The sequence below is a fragment of the Pelodiscus sinensis genome, chromosome 6 (genome assembly GCF_052426305.1).
Source record: "Pelodiscus sinensis isolate ZL-2025 chromosome 6, ASM5242630v1, whole genome shotgun sequence".
Taxonomy (NCBI): Eukaryota; Metazoa; Chordata; order Testudines; family Trionychidae; genus Pelodiscus; species Pelodiscus sinensis.
In genome coordinates, this window is record NC_143057.1 from 92,208,730 (window position 1) to 92,230,219 (window position 21,490).

At 47.5% G+C, this 21,490-nt stretch overlaps 1 protein-coding gene across 1 annotated transcript in view; it reads left to right on the top strand.

Annotated features, from left to right (window-relative positions):
* Positions 1-2,050: 2,050 nt before the first annotated feature.
* Positions 2,051-21,490, top strand: part of LOC102444815 (uncharacterized) — a 38,373-nt gene continuing 18,933 nt past the window's right edge. Inside the window, exon 1 of the mRNA XM_025181630.3 lies at positions 2,051-10,621. Coding sequence (XP_025037415.1) covers positions 10,431-10,621 — 191 coding nt within the window. The 5' untranslated portion in view covers positions 2,051-10,430. The remainder of the gene's footprint in view (positions 10,622-21,490) is intronic.

The window sequence follows — 21,490 nt, forward strand, 5'->3', positions numbered from 1 at the left end:
TGGTTCTGTTGGTGTTGTTAACAGATTGGTTTGGTTGTACAATAGGTTGTTGTGTGGGAAGAAGAGCCAGGAAGATGTGTCCTAAACTTTTAATGAAGTTGCAAAATCTCTCAATCACATAAATCCGAAAAATCACATGAAATTTATAAAAATGAGCAGTCCTCTAGCACCTTAGAGACTAACAAATATATTATATTGTGAGCTTTCATGGGTAAAACCACTTAATCAGATCAGCTGGAGGGGAAATTACAGAATCCAGAGTATACATTACACCAGAAGCAGTTACCTGTCTATTATAGGACCAGTGTTAATGATTCTAATTAGTCACATAAAGCCTATAACAAATTGACGGATGTATAGTTGTAGTGTCATAGGGTGGCTGACCCTTGAAGGAGAGATGGGTCTGAGCTCCGCTTGTGACACAGCCAACTGTCCTCCGCAGGTGGGAAAAATCAAGGTCATGTGAGTGATTGGGACATATGACCCAATCAGGCCTCTGGGGGAATATAAGGGAGAAAGGCCTGGGAGAGACACAGGGTGAGGGTTATGTCTAAGCCAGAGAAGTTGCAGGAAGCAAAAAAGCTCCTGAAGGAGCCCTGAAGACACCGGAGGAGACAGACTAGTGGATAAAGGACTGAGATATGACCTGGCCTCTAAGCAAAGGGAAAGGTGCAACCCAATAGAGATACCTGGAATAAGGGCTCCTATTATGAAGGTTTTGTTTTGAGATCTGTGTCTTGCAAGACTTTGCTGCCAGCCTGGATGGAACCAGCAGAGGACAATTTAAAGGATTAGGTGGGGTTTGGGGAGCTGTGTGATCCCTTTGCCAAGGGGGAAGAGCTTGGTCTTTGGAAGGATATTAGAAACCATAAAAAGACTCAACAGATTAGACCCAGAAGGAAACTTCTTTTAAAAGAAAATTACAGGAAGACTCAGGCCAGAACTGAGGTGGGCATGCCTGCAACACCATCCATGGGTCACTTTGGAAGAGGGAGTCCTGCTACAATCAATTACAAAATTATTAAAACAGTTCAGAACATTACTGCAATACAGGCTTCTATTGCAACGTCATATCTCCTTGTGCATGTCGCCCAGAATTCCAAGAATGGAATTACACAAGCCATCTCTTTCCCCTGCCCACATGGACCCAACCCCAGTGATATTAGAGGCAATTTATGGTTTCCTGAATCAGGTTTGCAAATCAGCAGCATCTTGAGACTACTCCATATAAGAATACTCACCTCTAGCCTTGAGGTGTTATGCAAGATACAATTTCCATGAGGCTGCAGCCTCCTGTAAATAATTTTGGCTAAGACTTAATTAACGGTGTAAAAATATATTAGATGGCAATATGAGTGAAGGTACAGGGGCAACATCAATACAAATATTCGGCAAAGTTAATGTCCATGAGGTGGAGCAAAGAAGTAAATTGAGAGAAATTACAGTTGGAAGATATCAAGCTTGTTGTAAGCAAAGCTGCAAATACACTTAAATCCAGGCCCACAAAGAGAATGAGGCAATGTTTAACTGTTATGGTCCTAAAAAATCCAGGAAAAATTATAAGACCCACAAAGCCTGAGTCAGGCACATAGACTCCCTATACAATGCATGGGGAGAGATAGGTGCCTAAGAATGAGACTCACAAAAGCCTGCACACTAGGCAGAGAATGCCTAAACTAGCCAATGAAGATGCTCGTGAAAGGATTGTATCCTGAGATCTGCCCCTTTCAAAGTTGGGTGCATATGTCCAGACTGGAGGAAAGCTCCTTTCTCTTCTTGTGAGCCACAGCTGGGAACCATTGCCTCCGGCCGGCAGTTTAAGCATCTAAGTAATTTCTTGTGACATGCCTCCCTCCATACAAAACAACTGGAGGAGGTGGTGGTGCCCAGTCATTAGAGCACTTGCCCAGGCTACGTCTACACCGCAATTTGCAAATCTTTTTCCGCTTTTCTTCCAAAAGAGGCTTTTCTGACATTTGGCCCATCTACACTGGGCCAAATGTCAGAAAAAAAGCCTCTTTCAGAACATCCCTTCTTCCTTGTAGAACAAGGTTTACAGGGATGCTGAAAAAACACGTCTGTTTTTCCAAAAAGTTTTTCAGGAAAGCAGACATGTGCATTCGACGCGGCAAAGCTTTTCTGAGATACCTCTAGTAACCTGGAAAAGCTCTGCAGAATAGACATAGCCCTAGATTGCCTTCCCTCCTCAGGAATGGGGAAAGAAAGGAGTTGCACAGGGCCTTTCACATTTCAGAGAGGAGCTCTGCCTATTGAACTATGGGATATTTTGATGTGGGGCTCTCTTGCTGCAACTCCTCCATTGTGTATAAATAAAGAATCGGAGCTGGGAGAATGAAGTCTGAGTCTTCTACCTCCCAAATGCTGGCCTAACCACCATGTTCTAAGATTATAAGGTCACTCATTTTCTCTCTCTTTCTGGCCCAATGACTTTTAATACACAGTGCAACAGTTTCATCAGGAGAAGTTGAGTACAACTACCAGATAGGATCCCATAGGTGAAACAGGTGTTCCTCTGCCTATCTTTCCCTGGTTTGTGTATTGTACTCAGGCTTCTGTGGGATATAGGCATCCAGACACATATAGTGAGGAAGCATTGTGCACGTTTACAGCAAAAATGTAGGCATCTACAGTGTTAGGAAGCAGGCATCCAGACACATACAATGAGGAAGCATTGTGTACTTTTACAGCAAAAATGTAGGCATCTACAGTGTTAGGAAGCAGCAAACCAGAGATTATGTAGGTTGCAGTGGTGCCAAAAATTTGGATCTAGGTACCTAATTCCTTGTATTGATATGGACCCTACTGACAATTTAATAAGTGTTCATTTTAAGTGAGCTAATAGATTAAAAATAGTAATTAAACTTTGTTATACAAAACAAATGTTAAGTTCCTATGCTGATTCTGGCTAACAAATTGTTTTCCTAAGAATCTTATATTGCAAAGTACTGGGAGACTGAGATAAAAATATCTCTCTGTGAATTGCCATTCACACAACTGGTGCTTCTACGAATGTTATATCATAATTTAGAAAGGGAATAATGTAATATTTCAGTTGTACATTTGTGCCTTAAATAAGCTAAGCTACAGTAAATTTTGCCAAAGTTTGCTAAAGGATAAGGCAGGCTCAAAAGTATATCAAGGACACTGAAATGTGACAAAGTGTGTCTAGTGTAGTTAAGCAAATATGATTTTGCTATTGCAAAGAAAACTTAAAAGAAAACTGAAAGGTAGTGACTAAGAGGTAACCTGGGAAATAACTCAAGCAGGGATACAAAGGCTTTGACAGCATTTTTCATTGTCCTGATAAGGAGATGAATGAACATCTCAAAATTAATTAAGTCACCATGTATCAGCAAGGCTTTGGAAACCATTCTGAACCCTCCTCTGCCTGCCAAGTTAATTTGGCTTTTGTGAATCTGTCTATAGAGGCCGTATCAAATTTGTGTTCTCCTGCATGTAGTTAGTGAGAAGCACTAACTAGCTATACAGTAGGGGAGATGAGTGGTGCTATAAACAAGCTTTATCCACAATACGAATGCATATCTCTGTTTAAATGATCAGCTAAGATAGCATTATCTTTGCATGTAAATTGTTATTATGCTTCTGGGTTAATAGCAGGGGTGTAGCAATGAGAAGCCCTGAACGGGCAATGGTCCACCCACTTTGCTTCCAGGCCCTCTCCCCGCCAGCCCGCCTAGCACTTCAGCCGGGGAACCGGGCTAGGACTTTGGGGTTTATCCCACTTTACCCAAAGCTTCAGCCCAAGAGCAGAGGCATGTCACCGAGGCTTCTTCTACTCGATCTAGCGCTACAGACAGGGAGCAGGATCGGGGCGCCACCTTACCCTGACCTGTTCCACCCAGCACCGCAGCAAAACTTTGGCAAGATTTACTGTAGCTTAGCTTATTTAAGCTTCCTCCACCCTGACCCCGCCCCTGATTGGCCCGGCCCCACTCCCAAGCTACAACGTTCTGCCCCTTGTAGCATTGTCCACCAATCCAAGTTGAGACCCTCAGACGTGAGACCTTCTGGCAACTCCATTGGTTATTATTGCATTGAGATGAATAGAAACACATCATATCCCTCTTTGAAATATGATTTTGGCTGTTAGTCTGATGACTCTATTATTTTCTTAACCATGGAGGCTAACATTTTATTTTTTAAATAAAACTTAAATCCTTCAGAAATTGCTGTGGCCTCCATAAAATGTCGCTACAGCATACCACAAATACCAATCCAATCAGTCTTTTGTACGTGGGAAAGGCAACATTGCTGATTACTACATTGAAACTGTCTTGTGGGCAGAATCAAGTGATCAGTGAATTTATAGAGAGGCTTGGGCCCCCACCCTGAAAACACTACAACACATACTACACTTGACCACTATGAATAGTTCCACTGAAATCATACAACTCTGAATATGAACAGCAGGAAATCATATACTACTGGTGTCTATTCTATACCTTTTCTTGGGACTGTTGGCATCCTTTTGTCTACAGCAGGGGTGGGCAAAAGGGCCTCCATGGGCTGGATCCGGCCTGCCAAGCAGGTGGATCTAGACTGCAGAGGCCCTGCCGCTCCTCTGCCCCATGGCCAATTAGGGCCTGGGGGCAGGAGGAACATGCAACGTTTCCTCCACCTTGCCAGGAGCATGCGGCGCTTGGAAGCGCCAGGTCCTCCTGACAGGGCTAGAGGAGGCTTTGTGCACTCCTCCACCCCCAGGCCAATCAGGGCCTGGGAGTGGGGGAGCGTGCAAAGTTTCCTCCGCCCTGGCCCCTCCCTATGAGCAGCACGCAGACTTAAAAGCACCTTCTGCTCCTGGCAAGGTGGGAGGAGCTTTGCTCACTCCCCTGCCCCCAGGCCAATCAAGGGCAGGGCCAGGGTGGAGGAAACTTTGTGCGCTCCTCTGCCCTCAGGCCAATCAGGAGTGTGAGAAGTCTCCTCCCAGCCAGAGACATAGGCACCTAGGAGAAAGGGGGAGGGGAGGTAGGTGGGTGCGCAAAGGTCTGGGGGTGGCGAACCGGGAAGTATCCTGGCCCCACCTCTTCCTCTTGAGGCTCCACCCCTTCTGTTGTGGCCTGGGGCTACTTCAGAAATTTTTTAAATGGCCCCTGGCAAAAAATTATTGCCCACCCCTGGTCTACAGAAACTGGGAATTGAAGCCTATGCTGTAGATGGCTTTCAATGTCTCATGTGACTGAATAATTCCATCTGAGATTTGCATGATCTTTGGCAATTATTGAAAATATATGTAACTTGGTTGGGAGCAACTTGCTTCCTATGGGCTCTTTTCTCTGCAAGATGTAGTAGGTAGCTCCCAACACAGACTTTGATGCCCTGACGGAGATGATGGTAACACTTACTATGATCACTTGCCAAGATTTCCCACTGGTCAGGATCAATTCCAAATTCATTTTTAGGACAAATTGAGGAATTTATGCTTCTGGGCTATCAAATCACTAATTTTCACAAACACTAAAAATTCACAGTTTTGATGCAAGAAATAAAATTTGCTTAAGTTCTACTGAGTTTTAGACTAGGGAAAAACAATTTGTACAACTTTTCTTAAATACACTGTGTTTCTTAGTGTACTACTACCATCTACTTATGGTTGTACCCAGATTGTGAAAATTAATCAGATATCCCAGGGGTATTTTATTAATTTCCTTTTCTAATCACTTTTTTCTAATGCTAAATGAATTACAATTATTTGTGTAGAAAAACAAAATTACCTAGGTGCAACCAAAAGGAGCACATGCCCCAAATGATTATAGGATCATCTGTATGGCTCAAAAGGTTGTTTCTTCCTCATAAGCAGGACTCGACAATTAGTGTAATCTACTCGCCCGTGGCGAGTAGATTACAAGCCGGCACAGCCGCGCAAGCGCGGTCGGAGCATGTGCAGTGTAGCCTGCACATGCGCAGAGTGCTGAACCTCACGGCTGGCGAGTGGGGCTCGCCGCTGCTTGGCGAGCCCTGCTCATAAGAACATAAGAACGGCCATACTGGGTCAGACCAAAGGTACATCTAACCCAGTATCCTCTTTGCTGACAGTGGCAAATACCAGATGTCCCAGAGGAAGGGAACACAACAGGTAATCCCCATGTGATCCCTCCCTGTCACCCACCTCTACTTCTTTCATCAGCAAATCTGGGTGCAATAAGAGAGATTACCTCACTCACTTTGTATCTCTAATATCATGGGACCAAAACTGCTACAATTCAAACAACAATTTGATTTCAAATAAGGATTATTTACCAGCACAGGGTATGTCTAGACTGCAGAGCTTTTGTGGGATACCTGAAGTATCCTGAAAAAGCTCTGCCACACCCAAGGAACGTGTTCACTTTTCCGGGAAAAAAAAATCAGAAAAGTGGGCATGTTTTTTCAGCATCCCGGTAAACCTCGTTTTACAAGGAAGAAGGAAATAGGGTTTTTCCCAAAATTTAGCCCTATGTAGATGGGCCAAATTTCAGAAAAGCCTCTTTCGGAAGTAAATTGGAAAAAAGTAAATTTCTTTTTCTGATTTATCTTTGTAGTGTAGACCTAGTCCACATTGCTGAGACATCTCCATTTATAGACTGGCTTCTTCCAAATAGTTTTGTTTTTTAATTAAAATAAACAAAATAAATGGGATGGGGGGGGGGACAAAGAGTGAAACCCCTTTCCCTATTTTGTTAATGTCATAAGCCTGGTCAATATCCCACTAATGTTAAGTTTTGTTATTGACTGAAAAGGGAGCAGGATTGGAAAGGTGGAAATTTCCAAAATGCTCTGCATTGTGTTTACGCTTCTCCCAATAAAATTAATGTTGACTTCAGTGGTTGAACTGTTAGGTCAATGCTTAGCACTTTTGTAAGTCCCATTCTAAATGTACAAGGAGTTTATATGTTGTACAACAGTCTCTTCTTGTTAATTGTTTCTAGTTATTGCTTAAGAAGTTAACTAGGTTTATTGTAATATTTCATTAAATATTCTTTTGTTTTTTTCTGATTTCTAGAGATTCATGATCTATAATTTAACTTTTTTTTGCATATGTTCTAACATAATATGCAATAGCTAGTAAAATATGTTAAGCATGTTGCAAAAGCTCACTCCAATCTGTCTTCTTTTTTACACTCCCAGATGGCTAGCAAATGTTACTGCAAAATGAAGCCATAAAACTGGTATAACAAATTCATATTTATTACAATTATTTTTGGACTGAGGTGCTCTATGCTTGGTCTTTGCTGTAAGATTGATTTTCTGTAGAAAATTAATGCCATTTGTATTCAGCCACTTTTCAGTTGTCTGTATAGTGCACTTACAATACCAATGATTTTTTAAACTTAAAAATCAACAAATGGTCTGGTAGCACTTTATAGACTAACAAAAGATGTAGATGGTATCATGAGCTTTCGTGGGCACTGCCCACTTCTTCAGATGACCAGAATTTTGAGTTTAGGATTGAACTGCACATTTACATCTTTTTTTTGTTAGTCTATAATGTTCTACCAGACTATTTGTTGTTTTTTAAGTTTATCCTGTATGGACTAACTCGGCTACCCCCTGAAGCTACTGATTTTTTAATTAAGACAGTTCAAAACAAACAACAGGATAGTTTGCTAGAGTCTAAAAGAAAAAATTCGTAATATTTTAGTACATTTATTGTTAAGGGTATTTATAAATGGTTGGTAGCATTATCTTAATTTTTTTCCCTGTGAGTCTGCAGTTTTGATAGTTAATCAACTTCTAGTTTTGTTTGTAAAATGAGCAAATTTGATATGTATAACATTCAGGAAAAAGGCATATGGATTATCAGAAAGTAATTTTAACAACCATTTTCATACTATCACTGCCATTTAATGAAGGCTTAAATATTCTTTTAATTTCCTCTAACTAATCCTTTATTCTATGGGCATAAACCCAGAGCAATAATGAAAATGTTTAGATTCACCCCATGTAGCAAACTGAAATAATTGCAGGCTGCCCAAAAGGATCTGTTTTAAAGTGCCATGGTGAAAGTAATATAACTGTTCTTTTGTTAAGCTAGTGGGCAGTGACTGGTTAGGGAGTGAGGGAGGGAAGATAAATCCTCCCATGACTCTGTGTAGTAAGACCCTTGAAATAGGAACCCTATCAAAATAGATCACTGTAAACAATGTTATTTTACCTTTAGGTTGCCTCCTCCTGCCCAGACATAGCATTGCAGGGGACTTCATCTCTCATCCCCTTCTGGTGGCTGCTTTCTTGGCCATAACCAGTCCCAGCCAGTGTCTTCTCCCAGCTCTCTCACTGGGAGTGGGGTCCTCTGTGGCTTAGCTCTCTAGGCAAGTCACCTAACAGTTCAGATGATAGCGTCCCAGTTGGCATAAACAAAAAAGATCTTTCACTTCTCTGAAAATAGTGGCCCTTCCTTTAGGTCCTTTGCAAGGGAGTTACTTCTCCCTACCTGGTCTTGCCTCCTCAACTTGTCTTTGTCTTCAGCTTTGTCTTCTTTTTTGAGCTAGTGTGTAATAGCCTCACCATATGAGGCTATGACTGCCACTTTGTTTATTCAGTTTTTCCCCCATTATCCTTTCACTCAGACTAGCAGCAAGAAAGACCTTATGGAAAATGAAAGTTACTTGTCAACAGCCTAAATTCCTGATGGAAATAAGTGCGGTTATGTGTAGAGTGCCACTAGGGATGTCTGAGGATTATATTAAGAAGAATCCAAGTGAAGATAAAGAATTGTTTGTTAAATGACTCTATATAGTAAAAGAGAAGAGAAAAGCAAATATCATGTATATAATATCAGTAGATCTCCACCATGTTTGCTTGTCACCATCATATTACTTAAACCATTTCACCATTTTCCAGAGGTTAATGTCTCCTATTTTCACAGCTTCTGTCACTGACTACACAATTATACAATTGTTGACTTTAATTCTGTTTTCATTCTTTATGAAATGAAGTTCCTTCTTCAAATCCTGATATCAAATCTTTCTTTCTTTTTGCTGGTCTGAGACCATTCTTCAAGCCCTGCTTTTTCTCTTACATAGTTCAAGGCAACTTTCCCTGCTCCATAGTTTCATTGGTCAGTCCCCTTTCAGCAAAGGGCCAGCTGCAGTCAGCTCAGGCATCACCAACCTCTCTAAGCCATTACAACGGCCTCCAGCTAATCTCTCCCAGCTAGCCCTCAGCATAAATAGCAAAATCTCCTCTCAACTTTCCAGCCAGCCTCCTTCTCAACTGAACTCCCTCAGCTCATTAAAAAGCCTAACTCTGCCTCCTTTGGTCAGGTGGTAATTAGTTCAGTCATCTTCCAGGTGTGGAGCATGACTATTCAGGGCTCTCTCTCTTGCCTTACAGGTGATAAGGGACCACTCCATCACAGTCGTATTTAACATGCCATATTTTAATGTGATATTTTAAGTGGTTCTATGTATTCATGCCTGATTCTTAATACCTCCTGAGTATCATTAGCCTGATCTAGCTATTATCCAAGAATAATAAATAATCTGTGCCACCTTGACTGTTAGTACTAACAGCAGCCTACAGAGGCAACGAGTGTCATTGTGTAAAATGTCATTGAGATCTCAGCAATCTGGTTCCATGGGTGGTGACTTAAGGTGTAATTTTTGGATGATTAGTTTATTCAATGAAAAATGCAATTTTGGGTCAACTGAAAATAGCTGTGAGTTTGGATCTAATTCAGCTAAAAATTTGGGCTGGGAAAAAAGGAAAAAATAAATGTGAAAAGGTGAAACTTTTGTTTTGCTATTTTTGAGACAAAATGGTTTGATGTTTTGTTTAGAAATAATGTTTCATATAGAAAGTAAGTTAAATTTATTTAAAAACAAAAGAGGATTAAAACACCCAAAAACTAAACAAAAAGCCCCAACGTGTCTTGGGGTAAAAGAAATGTTTTATTTAACTCAAAACTAAATCTTTTCAGTTTTGGAGAAAAATTGAGAAGTTTCCATTCTGATTTAACATGAACTGTTAATATTTACTATTCCCTCCACTTTAATGCTGATACTAGTGTTTCATGGAGGACATACTTCTATTTCATAGTAGATGGGTAGGGCTTCCTATCAAGCAGCCATAGCTTGGGAGAGGGTTGCCCATTCTCTCTAGTCTCTGAGTAGTGTTGTACAGGGCCCATCAATTTTGGGCCCCTGTAATTGTGTGTAAAGCAGGGAAAAGGAAATAGCATCTATGTGAGGTGCTGTACCTAGGGACTGGGCAAAGTGTCTGGGATTTGTGAGGATGCCACCCTGAGATATTTATAGCCTTCCAGCTAAAACACCAGGAGCCTTTGAGAGCTACAGCAGCTCCTCCTCCCTCCCATCAAGCCACATGATTCAGTGGGCTGGGCCTGCCCCTCCCCCGCCCCTCTGGGAGTGGATGTTCAGGCGCCATCTTGTCCTGCTGGGGAAGTGGGGATGGAGCCTTTGCTACCTCAGGAGCAGGGCTGTTCCCCCTTTTCTGCTGCAGCTGGGCCTGGGGACAAGGACAGCCCCAGCCCTTGCCCAGAGCTCCTAGACGAGAGCCAGAGTGACCTAGTCATCCTCCACTTCAATGATGTGTATGAGGTGGAGTCCAGGAAGGAGGAGCCGGTAGGCGGTGCGGCCAGGTAGGAGCCTCTCCAGGCCCAGCCCAGATACTGAGATGTGTGGGTGGGAGGGGAATCACAATATCCATTGCTGTCCTGGTGAGGGGGAGGAGAGGGAACATCTTCCTGCGGCATGTGAGGGCAGGGCATGGCTGCCCAGTCATAGAGCACGTCGGACAGCCCCAAGTAGTCCTCCCTCCTGACTGGAGTCTTCACCACATTGTGGGGCTGAAGGAAGGCAGCCGGCATAAAGCAGTAATTCCACCTCTCTGCCACATGGGGCTCCTATGGTGCCAGATCTGCAAGTGGCCTCTCTGCCTGTCCTGTTGCTGCTTCTTCCACTGGTCCCAGCAGGGTAAGAGCAGGTGGGAGGAGCAGGCAGTAGCTACAGGGGCTGTCTGGCTTTGTATAGGTCCTAGGCTGTCCCACTAGTTCCCAGCATCCCAATGAGACTGCATGTATGTTGAAAATCTTACTACTTCACAAATATTTTGGTGAATGAATTACAGAATTCTGTGCACAAATGCACTTATATTGCTCCACTTGACTTCAAAGGGAGACTTGCATGTGCATCCAAAGATGGAATTTGTCTCTCAGATTTTAGAAGTGATTTTGGTAAAATCCCACCTTAAGAAGTATTTAAGAAAACTTTATTACTACAGAGTAAGGTGAAGTATTTCCTGGGCTAAGATACTGTAAAAAGAAAGATAAGCCTGGAAAGATTATAATAGCTGTGATGTTTCAATGAAGGTAAGGTATGATAAGGATGGAAGGATTCAGAACATTTTAACAGTAGCTAATGCCAGAAATGTAAAGTTAAAGCTAAAATTTAAAACATTCTAAAGGTAGGAAATGCAAAAATAGTAACCATAACTCATCCATATTGCACATATACAGTATTCTTATTACAACTGCTACTATTCCATTTATACCTCAACATACATGAGCCCAATTTTGTTTGTACATGCATACATTCATTTAATGAGATGTTCTGATATGATTGCAAACTGGGTACAAAGGGTCAGAGATTTAAAAGTGCTCAATGCTTTAGTTTCCATTGAGAACAGCTGTCAGATATTCAAAATTGCCCAACACCCAAGAAGTCTAATTTTTTTCAACAGGTGTGGTGCACAATTGAAAGGATGTTTGAACACTGACAATTTTTTAAAATAAAAAATTTGAATTTTAAAATTGATATTAAATATAGATTTATTTACCCAGAATAAATTTGAGATTAATTTTGAAATGGACAACCTATTTTAAGGTGTTACATTCTTATAATTTATTACAGTAATTTAAATTAAATACAAAAATAGTATGAAGAAGTGTCTGTGTGCTGCTGAAGTTTTAATGAAAGTCAAATCACTTAATTTGTGGAAGTTACTAGCTAAGCATGCTGGAGGGCTCACTCTTTTTATACAAGTAGTCTCCTTTGCAAGTGCAAAACCAGTTGAGAGTTGAACAAGCAAGAGAACTTGTGTTTTTCAATCTATGAATAGAAAATAGGAGTGAGATGATGTGGTCTACTACTTCAAATGCAGCCCAGCTGATCAGCAGAGCACTTACAGCTAGGTTTCATGTGTCCTATTGGTGGTGCACATTTGCAAATGTCTCGGTGCACATACAATTTATTCTGTACATAGATGGGAAAAAACCCACACATTAAAATTCGTCAGTTACATTTAATTTAAATCAGTCCTATCCATTTGAAAATCTGGCCATTTAGGGTACGTCTACACTACAACGTTAATTCGAACTAACTTAGTTCGAATTAGTTAATTCGAACTAAGCTAATTTGAACTAACGGATCCAGACTAAAAAACTAGTTCGAATTAGCGTTTTGCTAATTCGAACTAGCATGTCCACATTAAGTGGACCCTGAAGCGGGCTTAAGGATGGCCGGAAGCAGTGCCGGCAGGGCATCAGAGGAGGACTTAGAGCTTGGAGATGCTGTCTCAGGCTAGCCCAGGGCTGCGCTTAAAGGGACCCGACCCCCACCCTGGACACACAGTTCTCAGGGGTGCCCCGCTTGCAAAGCAGTCCTGTCTTGGAGTGCCCAGACTACCCACACTGGGCACATCACACCACTCGGCCATCAGCCTGGCTGCACTTGCCGCAGGCTGCCATCTGGGGAGAGGGGACAATTGGGCGGCTGCAGGAGAGCTTCCACCTCCAGAAGCCCGCAGAGCCAGCCCAGTCCTCCCCATCGGGGGCTCGTACCCCATTCCTCCCTCACCTCCTTCCAGTTACCCTTCCCTAGCCCCTCTTCTTGATGTACAAAATAAAGATAACGTGTGGACAAAACTAGAAACTCTCTTTATTTAACAAAACTCGGGGAAACTGGGAAAAGGAGGTGGGAGAGGGGAAGAGAGAGGGTGGGAGAGAGGAGGGGGAAAACTGGGAGGAGGGAGCTAAAAGGGGGAAGCAAGGGAAAGGAGGGGGTGGGGAAACTGAAGGATCAGGAGTGGGGGTCTCGCTGGGCCAACCGCCTCCCAGCACGGCGAGGTAGGGGGCCTCGGCATCCCCTGGGGGATGGGGTGGAGGGTGCGGAGGTTGAGGTGGGGGGTGTGGACATTGAGGAAGATGTTGTGGGGGTTGAGGAGGAAGAGGTGGGAGGGGGGGCAGGAGTGGGAGGAGGGACAGCAGTTAGGGGGGCAGCAGGCGCAGGACCAGCACGGGGCACCATGCTCTGCAGCAGGAGCTGCAGGTTGGTGCTCAGCCCTCGGAGCTCAGCCAGCAGCTCGTGGCGGACCTGCAGGTCTTCCCGCATCCAGGCCTGTAGTGTGTAGTGCACGGCTCGCAGGGCCCCCAGGTGCTGTTCCCAGTACTCCTGCTCCATGCTGGCGGTCCGGAGCAGGCCGCAGGTGCGGGAGCATGTCCCGGGTGGGGTGGTGCACCCTGCACGAGCAGCTGGTGCAGCTGTAGAGAAAGAAGAGAAGTGGTCAGTTCTCCCTGGGGACGCAGAGGATGATGCCCAGCCCCCTCCCCAACTCCGCAACGTGAGGGTGACCATGTCCTGCACCGTCACAGCCGCTGTGCTTGTACAGAGGCCATGGTCAGGATGTCTGGCTCTCCCCGGGACTGGGAGCTGCCCCAAGACCGCACCCATGTCCCTGTGCCATGTATAGTGTGGCCGAGGCGGGGGGGGGGGAGGGGGAGAGATGTCCCCTGCCTCCGTGTAGAGGGGACATGTGAAGGGAAAGCATCCTGCTGGGTGCTGCCCCGGGGTTGGGAGCATGTCACGTCTCTTTGCACAAGCATGTGCCTATTGGACAATGGCCCCTGGGTGTCACGCAGCTGGAGCCACCTGCCCAAGGGTGGCATGGCACGTGCTCGCACGTGCACAGGTGTCTGCGTGATCCGTGGAAGGCATGGCCCACGCGCGCGGTCTCTGGTCTCCCTCCCACCTCCCCCCCCGAACTACTTAATTCAAACTACTTACCCGGTACGGTCTCCCTGGACGACCCTGCTGGAATAGCTGGCGGTGGCCCCTCCGGTGCGCCCAGGTCAGGGCCCTCTGGTCCCGGCTCGCTGTCCCCCGGGCTGGCACGGACCGCCCTGCCCCCCAAGAGTTGGTGGAGGGCAGTGAAGTAGGGGCAGGTGGCAGCCCCTGCAGCGGCGCCGCCCCTTGTGGCCCTGGCGTACCCCTCCTGTAGCTGCTTCAACTTAATTCGCACCTGCTCTTGCGTGCGCCTGTGTCCCCTGCTGGCCATGGCGGCTGCGGCCGCGTTCCTCCTCCTAGTGCGGAGATCATGGACGTTGGGGGCCTGCCCCCAAACCTCAATGAGGTCCATGACCTCCGCACTAGACCAGGAGGCCGCGCGCAGTCTACGGCCCCTGGCTGGCCCCTGGGTGCTTTGGGACTGGGCAGGGGACGGCTCGCTGCCACTGGCTGCCTGGCTCATTGTGGAGCCACTGGCTCAGGGGCAGAGACTGCTGGCAGGGCTGTCTGACTCCAGTGCCGTCTGGCCAGAGTCTACCCCTTTAAGGGCCCGGGGCTGGGGGAGAGGAGAAGAGTTTTCCTGGTTGTGCCCAGAGAGGCCACCAGGGGGAACCTGGGAAGGGCTAGCCTCCCACTAGTTCAAATTAAGGGTCTACACAGCCCTTAATTCGAACTAGTAAGTTCGAACTAGGCTTAATCCTCGTAAAATGAGGTTTACCTAGTTCAAACTAAGCGCTCCGTTAGTTCGAATTAAGTTCGAACTAACGGAGCGCTAGTGTAGCGCCTATGAAAGTTAGTTCGAACTAACGTCCGTTAGTTCGAACTAACTTTGTAGTGTAGACGTACCCATACATATGACATAGTCAAGTTAAGGTAATTATGAGAATCTTTACTATGCATTTCTTGTTTGAATACATGACAAGATATTATGTTATAGTAAGAACAGGATAGAGGACACATGAGAAGATGGCAAAATATCAGGATATTTTTCATCTAGTTTATCATGATGGAAGACCAATATCTGCTGAAGATGCTGACTAAGCAGTTCTGGTTATTTCAAGTTATTATCTCATTCTATACATGCTGGGCTGAGCTGGTTGTTTTTTAATGCACACTTTCTTCTTTCTTTCCGCCCATATAAGGTGTTTCACTATTTTTTCTGTTAATTCACTTTCAAAGCTAAAAATGTAGTAATAATTGCAGCTGGGATTTGCACGAGATTGAAGCAAATAGCCGAAGGTATGTCTACACTACCCCCCTAGTTCGAACTAGGGGGGGTAATGTAGTCATACGGAGTTGCAAATGAAGCCCGGGATTTGAATTTCCTGGGCTTCATTTGCATAAAGCCGGCCGGCGCCATTTTTAAATGCCGGCTAGTTCGGATCCCGTGTGTAGCCGCGCGGCACGGACTAGCTAGTTCGGATTAGGCTTCCTAATCCGAACTAGCTGTACACCTCGTTCCACAAGGCGTACAGCTAGTTTGGATTAGGAAGCCTAATCCGAACTAGCTAGTCCGTGCCGCGTTTAGCCGCACGGCACGGGGTCCGAACTAGCCGGCATTTAAAAATGGCGCCGGCTGGCTTTATGCAAATGAAGCCTGGGAAATTCAAATCCTGGGCTTCATTTGCAACTCCGTATGACTACATTACCCCCCCTAGTTCGAACTAGGGGGGTAGTGTAGACATATCCTGAGTAAGATATAAAAAAGGATTAGACATGATCATGAATTCTAGAGAGGAAATGACAAGGGAGACACATCTACCAAGCACAGTTTTTCTGACAATGGATAAAATGTCTTTGCTGTTTTATCTAAGAAAGCACATTAAATTTTTAATGATTACTGGATTCAGAAATTGGAGACAGCTGATGGGGAGAGCCTCCACAGATTCAAAAAGATCTAGCATGTTCTTACATTAAAACAAGCTTTTAAAATCCTGCATATAAATATCATGTTGCTGTCAATAGCTGCAGCTACTTATTCCCTGTCTAGGGTGAGCTAAAAATTGTATATGTTTTTTCTCCTTTAAGGATATAGGACTTTCTCCTTTAAAACAAGTATTCTTCCTCATTTTTCCTTCATCTTCTTTGTCCTTCTGTCATCTTTCCCTTGTCTTCCTGTTCTAATTTCACTCTTCTCCTTGCTTGCTTTTTTGTCCTGCACCTTTCCCATCTCACTTTTTCACAAACTTTTTGATCTATATTTCCTTTATTTTTCCAGACCAAGCAGAAGTTTGTTTTCTTGTCTACGGCAAGTAAAAATTAGAATGGTAATTATGGGGTTAGCATGTCTGCTGTGCAAATAACATAGAATTCAATAATCTTTTTCTTGCATAGGGGCTAAAGCTGGTAAGATTTTGAAACATTATCTCAAAGAATTCATTATGATCTGATTTTGACCAAAATACTGTAGATATAAATGAACAAAAAAGTTAGACGCAACCTGATCAGAAGCTGTACAATCTATGCCAGGGATGGGCAATAATTTTTGATAGGGGACCATTCCAAGAATTTGGTAAGTCATTGAGGGCTGCACTCTTCATTATATTAATGGAGCAAGTGTGGAGGTCTGGGGTGGAGGTTGGGTGCAAAAGAGAGCTTGGGGTAAGGTGTTGGAGTGTGGGATCTGGGAGGGAGTTTCGGTAAAGGAGGGGATTGTTGTGGCGGCACGTCGGAGTTCCCCCGCCTCCTGCACCCCCGTAGTGGCACGAACAGACTCCACCAGCCAGTAGAATAGAGGGAGTTTATTGCTTCTTCAGGGTACAGCACAGCAAAGATGTAATCCGGTTACAGGGCAGGCCTAGGATGCCTCAGCCTCCTTTGAGATGGGGGAGACTGGGCCCCTAAATCCCAGTCTGTTGCTTATGCTGCTTCCTCCATGATACCAGACAGAAACTAAAAAGTCTCTTCCAGCCCTGCCCCCCAGCCAGGGGCTGGCCTCCCCTCCTTCCTTTGTTTCTCTCCCTGGGAGGCAACTGGTCAGACAGGTTGGGAGCCCCTTGCATAATGACTCATCCCCTGTCCTGCTGGGCCGTGCTACAGCCAGCAGCCAGCGGGGGTCACCCACAGCCCACCGCCCAGCATAGCAACCAGCAAGGTACCAACACTACGTCACAGTTCTCCCCCCTCCGAGAGCAAACTGAGCAGGGTTACTCCACTCGTGACCTAGGGAAGTTCGGGTCCTCTGTGTGGGAACCCGCCCTGGGGACATGGGTGCTCCCCTTGACTCGGGCTGGCTGCGGCGAGGCCCCACATGAATCGGCTTCCCCCTGTCCACTTGCTGCACTGCTCCAGGGGGGACTGGCACAGGCCTGTCCTCTGTGGTCGCACCAAACCTTCCACTGGACTTGATCTCTGGCCTGGGTCTCTCCGGCCGGGGTCATGAGTTCAGTGAGCCTTTCCTGGAAAGCCAGGGCATCTTCCACCCCTGATGCTCCATCCAGGGAGGTCTTCCCGTCCCATAACTCTCTCAGCAAGCCCAGGGGCTCCTCTATACGGGGTAAGGGCCCCCAAGCAGCTTTCCTCCCATCTTGGGCCTTTCCGCCCTTCTGTCAGGAGTTGCAGGACCAGCAATATTGCTGCACGGCCACAAATATCCCCGGCCAGTAGAAGTGTTAGAGCAGCCCCAGCCGGGTGCGCCAGATCTCCCGGTGGCCCGCAAAGGGGATGTTGTGGGCCAAATACAGCAGCTTGCGGTGATACTTTTGGGGGACTACCAGCTGCCGCTGGACTCCCCATGCCCTCACCTTCCTGGGGGAAAGCCATTCCCGGAACAGGAATCCCCGTTCCCACAGGAATCTCTCCTGACCACCTCTCCCCAGGGGCTGAGCTGCCCGGAGGCCAGCCTGGTCCCTCAGCCTCTGCAAGGAGAGGTCTGCCTGCAACCTCAGCCTGGAATTCAACCGCTGGGGCAGGGATTGGGATCTGTTCCCCACCTTTGCCTAAGTCCGGAGTCCCGTCCTGGCTGGACCTCGTGTCCCCTGGGATGGGGCCCTGAGCCCCCGGCATGCAGCCCTCCCCTGGCTCAGGGTCACCAGTCCCTCGCTGGCTCTGGCTATGGGCCAGGTGACTAGGGTCCTGTGGGGTCCATCTGGCCACTCCTCTAGGTCACCCCCCATCAGCACCTCTGTGGGCAAGTGCTGGTGCACCCCCACTTCCTTGGGGCCCTCCTTGGCCCCCCATTTCAGATGTATCCGGGCTACGGGCACCTTAAACGGGGTCCCATCTATGCCCCTCAGGGTCAGCTGAGTATTAAGTACCATGTGGTCTGGGGCTATGACCTCGGGCCGGGCCAGCGTCACCTCCACCCCTGTGTCCCAGTAGCCCATCACCTCCCTGCCATCCATCTGCAGGGGCACGAGGCACTTGCTCCGCAGGGGCTGTCCTGCCCCCACCCGGTACACAGAGAAATCCGCCTCCCGAGGGTCAGACCTCCCAGGGGAGGTGCACTGAGCATCCTTCCCCCCACTCTGAGCTGGGGTTTGCCTGCTGGCCCCTGCCTCTGGAGCAGCCTGCCCTTCCCCCAGCTCTAGCCAGTTAACCCTGGGAAATCCCAGGTCTTGGTGCCTGGTGCACTGAGCCCTCTTGTGGCCTTTTTGCCCGCAGCGATGGCAAGTTAGGTCCTGCGGGTCCTTTTTGGCCAACTCTGCCCGGGCCCTGGCTGGTTCTCTGGGGCACAGATGACTGGTCCTTGTCTCTTGGGCTCGCCTCATAGGTGACTCTCTCGGTTGCTTAGGCGAAAACCGGCCTCTGCGCAATTCCCTTTCTCTCCGGGACTCCCGTTCACACCTGGACCGATTCTCTGTAAACTCATCCACCAGCCTTCTGGCCTCCTGGGGGTCTTCTGGACTTCGGTCCTTGAGCCACAGCCTCAGGCTGGGTGTGCATGCTTCATAGACCCGCTCCATCATGATCAGCCTGAGCAGTTCCTCTGCAGTCTGGGCTCTGACTCCAGACACCCACTTGCGGCAGTATTGCGCCAGGCGGGAGGCCATATCCACATAGGTTTCCCGTGGTCCCTTCTGCACCCCCCCAGAACTTTTTCCTGTACGTCTCGGGGGTCAGCCCGAACTTGTGTAGCAGGGCCTCCTCAACCCGTTGGTTATCGCCTGGCTGTAGGTCCTCCAGCTGATTGAGAACCCCGGCAGCCTCCTGGTTCAGTATGGGGATGAGCTCCTGCAGCCAGTTAGCTGGGGGACCTGTTGCAGTCCACAGGCCCTCTCAAAGGAGCTGAGGAAGCTGTCTATGTCACCCAGGGTATGGCTACACTACAAAGTTAATTCGAACTAATGGACGTTAGTTCGAATTAACTTTCATAGGCGCTACACTAGCGCTCCGCTAGTTCGAACTTAATTCGAACTAGCGGAGCGCTTAGTTCGAACTAGGAAAACCTCATTTTACGAGGATTAAGCCTAGTTCGAACTAGTGGGAGGCTAGCCCTCCCCAGGTTTCCCTGGTGGCCACTCTGGCCAACACCAGGGAAACTCGTCTGCCCCCCTCCCGGCCCCAGACCCCTTAAAGGGGCACGGGCTGGCTACGGTGCCCATGCCAGGTGGAAGCCTGCCAGCACCCAGCCAGCAGACCCTGCACCTGGCACGGATCGAGCCACCCACCCAATGCCCCCCAGCCCTCCCCCTCTTCCCGGGACCAGGCTGGCGGCTCCCGGGAACTTGCCCGGGACCGCAAGAGGCGGGCACCCGCCTGGGCTAGTGCGGACATCGTGGACCTCGTCCACGATCGCCGTACTAGGCACAGGAAAGTCGCCGTCTAGGGCAGGAGAGCTGCCAGCCTGGCCACCCAGGAGCAGGTGTGCAAGAGAATCAAGGGGGTCCACTGAGACCCCCGACCCTGAGCCCTGAGCTTACAATGGCCATCCTGGGTCAGACCAAAGGTCCATCTAGCCCAGTAGCCTGTCTGCCGACAGCGGCCAACCCTAGGGACCCTGGAGGGGATGGACCAAAGACAGTGACCAAGCCATTTGTCTCATGCCATCCCTCTCCAGCCTTCCACAAACCTTGGGCAGGGACACCACTCCTACCCCCTGGATAATAGCACTCCATGGACCCAACCTCCATGACTTGATCTCACTTCCCTTTCAACTCTGTTCTAGTTGTAGCCTTCACAGCCTCCTGCAGCAAGGAGTTCCACAGGTTGACTCTTTGCTTTGTGAAGAAGAACTTTCTGTTACTAGTTTGAAGCCTGCTACCCATTCCTTTCCTTTGGTGTCCTCTAGTCCTTCTATTATGGGAACTAATGAAGAACTTTTCTGTATGCACCCTCTCCACCCAATTCCTGCTTTTAGAGACCTCTCTCCTGTCCCCCCTCTGTCTCCTCTTTTCTAAGCTGAAAAGTCCCAGTCTCTTTAGCCTCTCTTCATATGGGACCTGTTTCCAACCCCTGATCATTTTAGTTGCCCTCCCCTCTCCCAGCCTCTCTCTTCCCCTCTCCCACCTCCTTTTCCCAGTATCTCCCAGTTTTGATCAATAAAGAGAGATTCTATTTTTGAACACAATTGTCCTTTATTTTGTACATCAAGAAGAGGGGCTAGAGAAGGGTAAGTGGAAGGAGGTCAGGGAGGAATGGGGTACGAGCCCCCGATGGGGAGGACTGGGCTGGCTCTGCGGGCTTCTGGGGGTGGAAGCTCTCCTGCAGCCCCCCAATTGCCCCCTCTCCCCAGATGGCAGCCTGCGGCAAGTGCAGCAGGGCTGATGGCCAAGTGCTGTGATGTGCCCAGTGTGGGTACTCCAGGCACTCCAAGCCAGGACTGCTTTGCAGGCGGGGAACCCCTAAGAACTGTCTGTCCGGGGTGAGAGTCGGGACCCTTTAAGCACAGCCCTCGGCTAGCCTGAGACAGCATCTCCACGCTCTAAGTCCTCCTCTGATGCCCTGCCGGCACTGCTTCCAGCCATCCTTAACCCCAGTTCAGGGTCCACTTAATGTGGACATGCTAGTTCGAATTAGCAAAATGCTAATTCAAACTAGTTTTTTAGTCTGGATCCGTTAGTTCGAATTAGCTTAGTTCGAATTAACTACTTCGAACTAAGTTAGTTCGAATTAACGTTGTAATGTAGACATACCCCACATCCTTCAATTGGGCCACCATGAGCTTCTCCAAACGTCTGGCCACCCTGGGCCCTTTGGGCCTGTCCGGACTCAACGCCGCCGGGGCCCTACCACTTCTTAACTCTGCCATGGCCAGCGCATGCTGTCGCTGCTCTCTACGGTCCTGGACCTCCAATTCCTTCATCTGTAGCTGGATCTCCAGCCGCCGCAGCTCCGCTGGGCTGGCCCCTGCCCTAGACAGCTTGCAGGGCTTCCATAGGAGGCAGTCTGGTCTTTCCGGCAGACTCCAGTGCTCCGCCCTCTGTCGGAGCCTGAGATGTTCCCAGTGGGGGTCTGGCTGGGATCCCAGTGGGGGTCTGACAGGATCCCGGCCCCATGGCTGGTCCTTC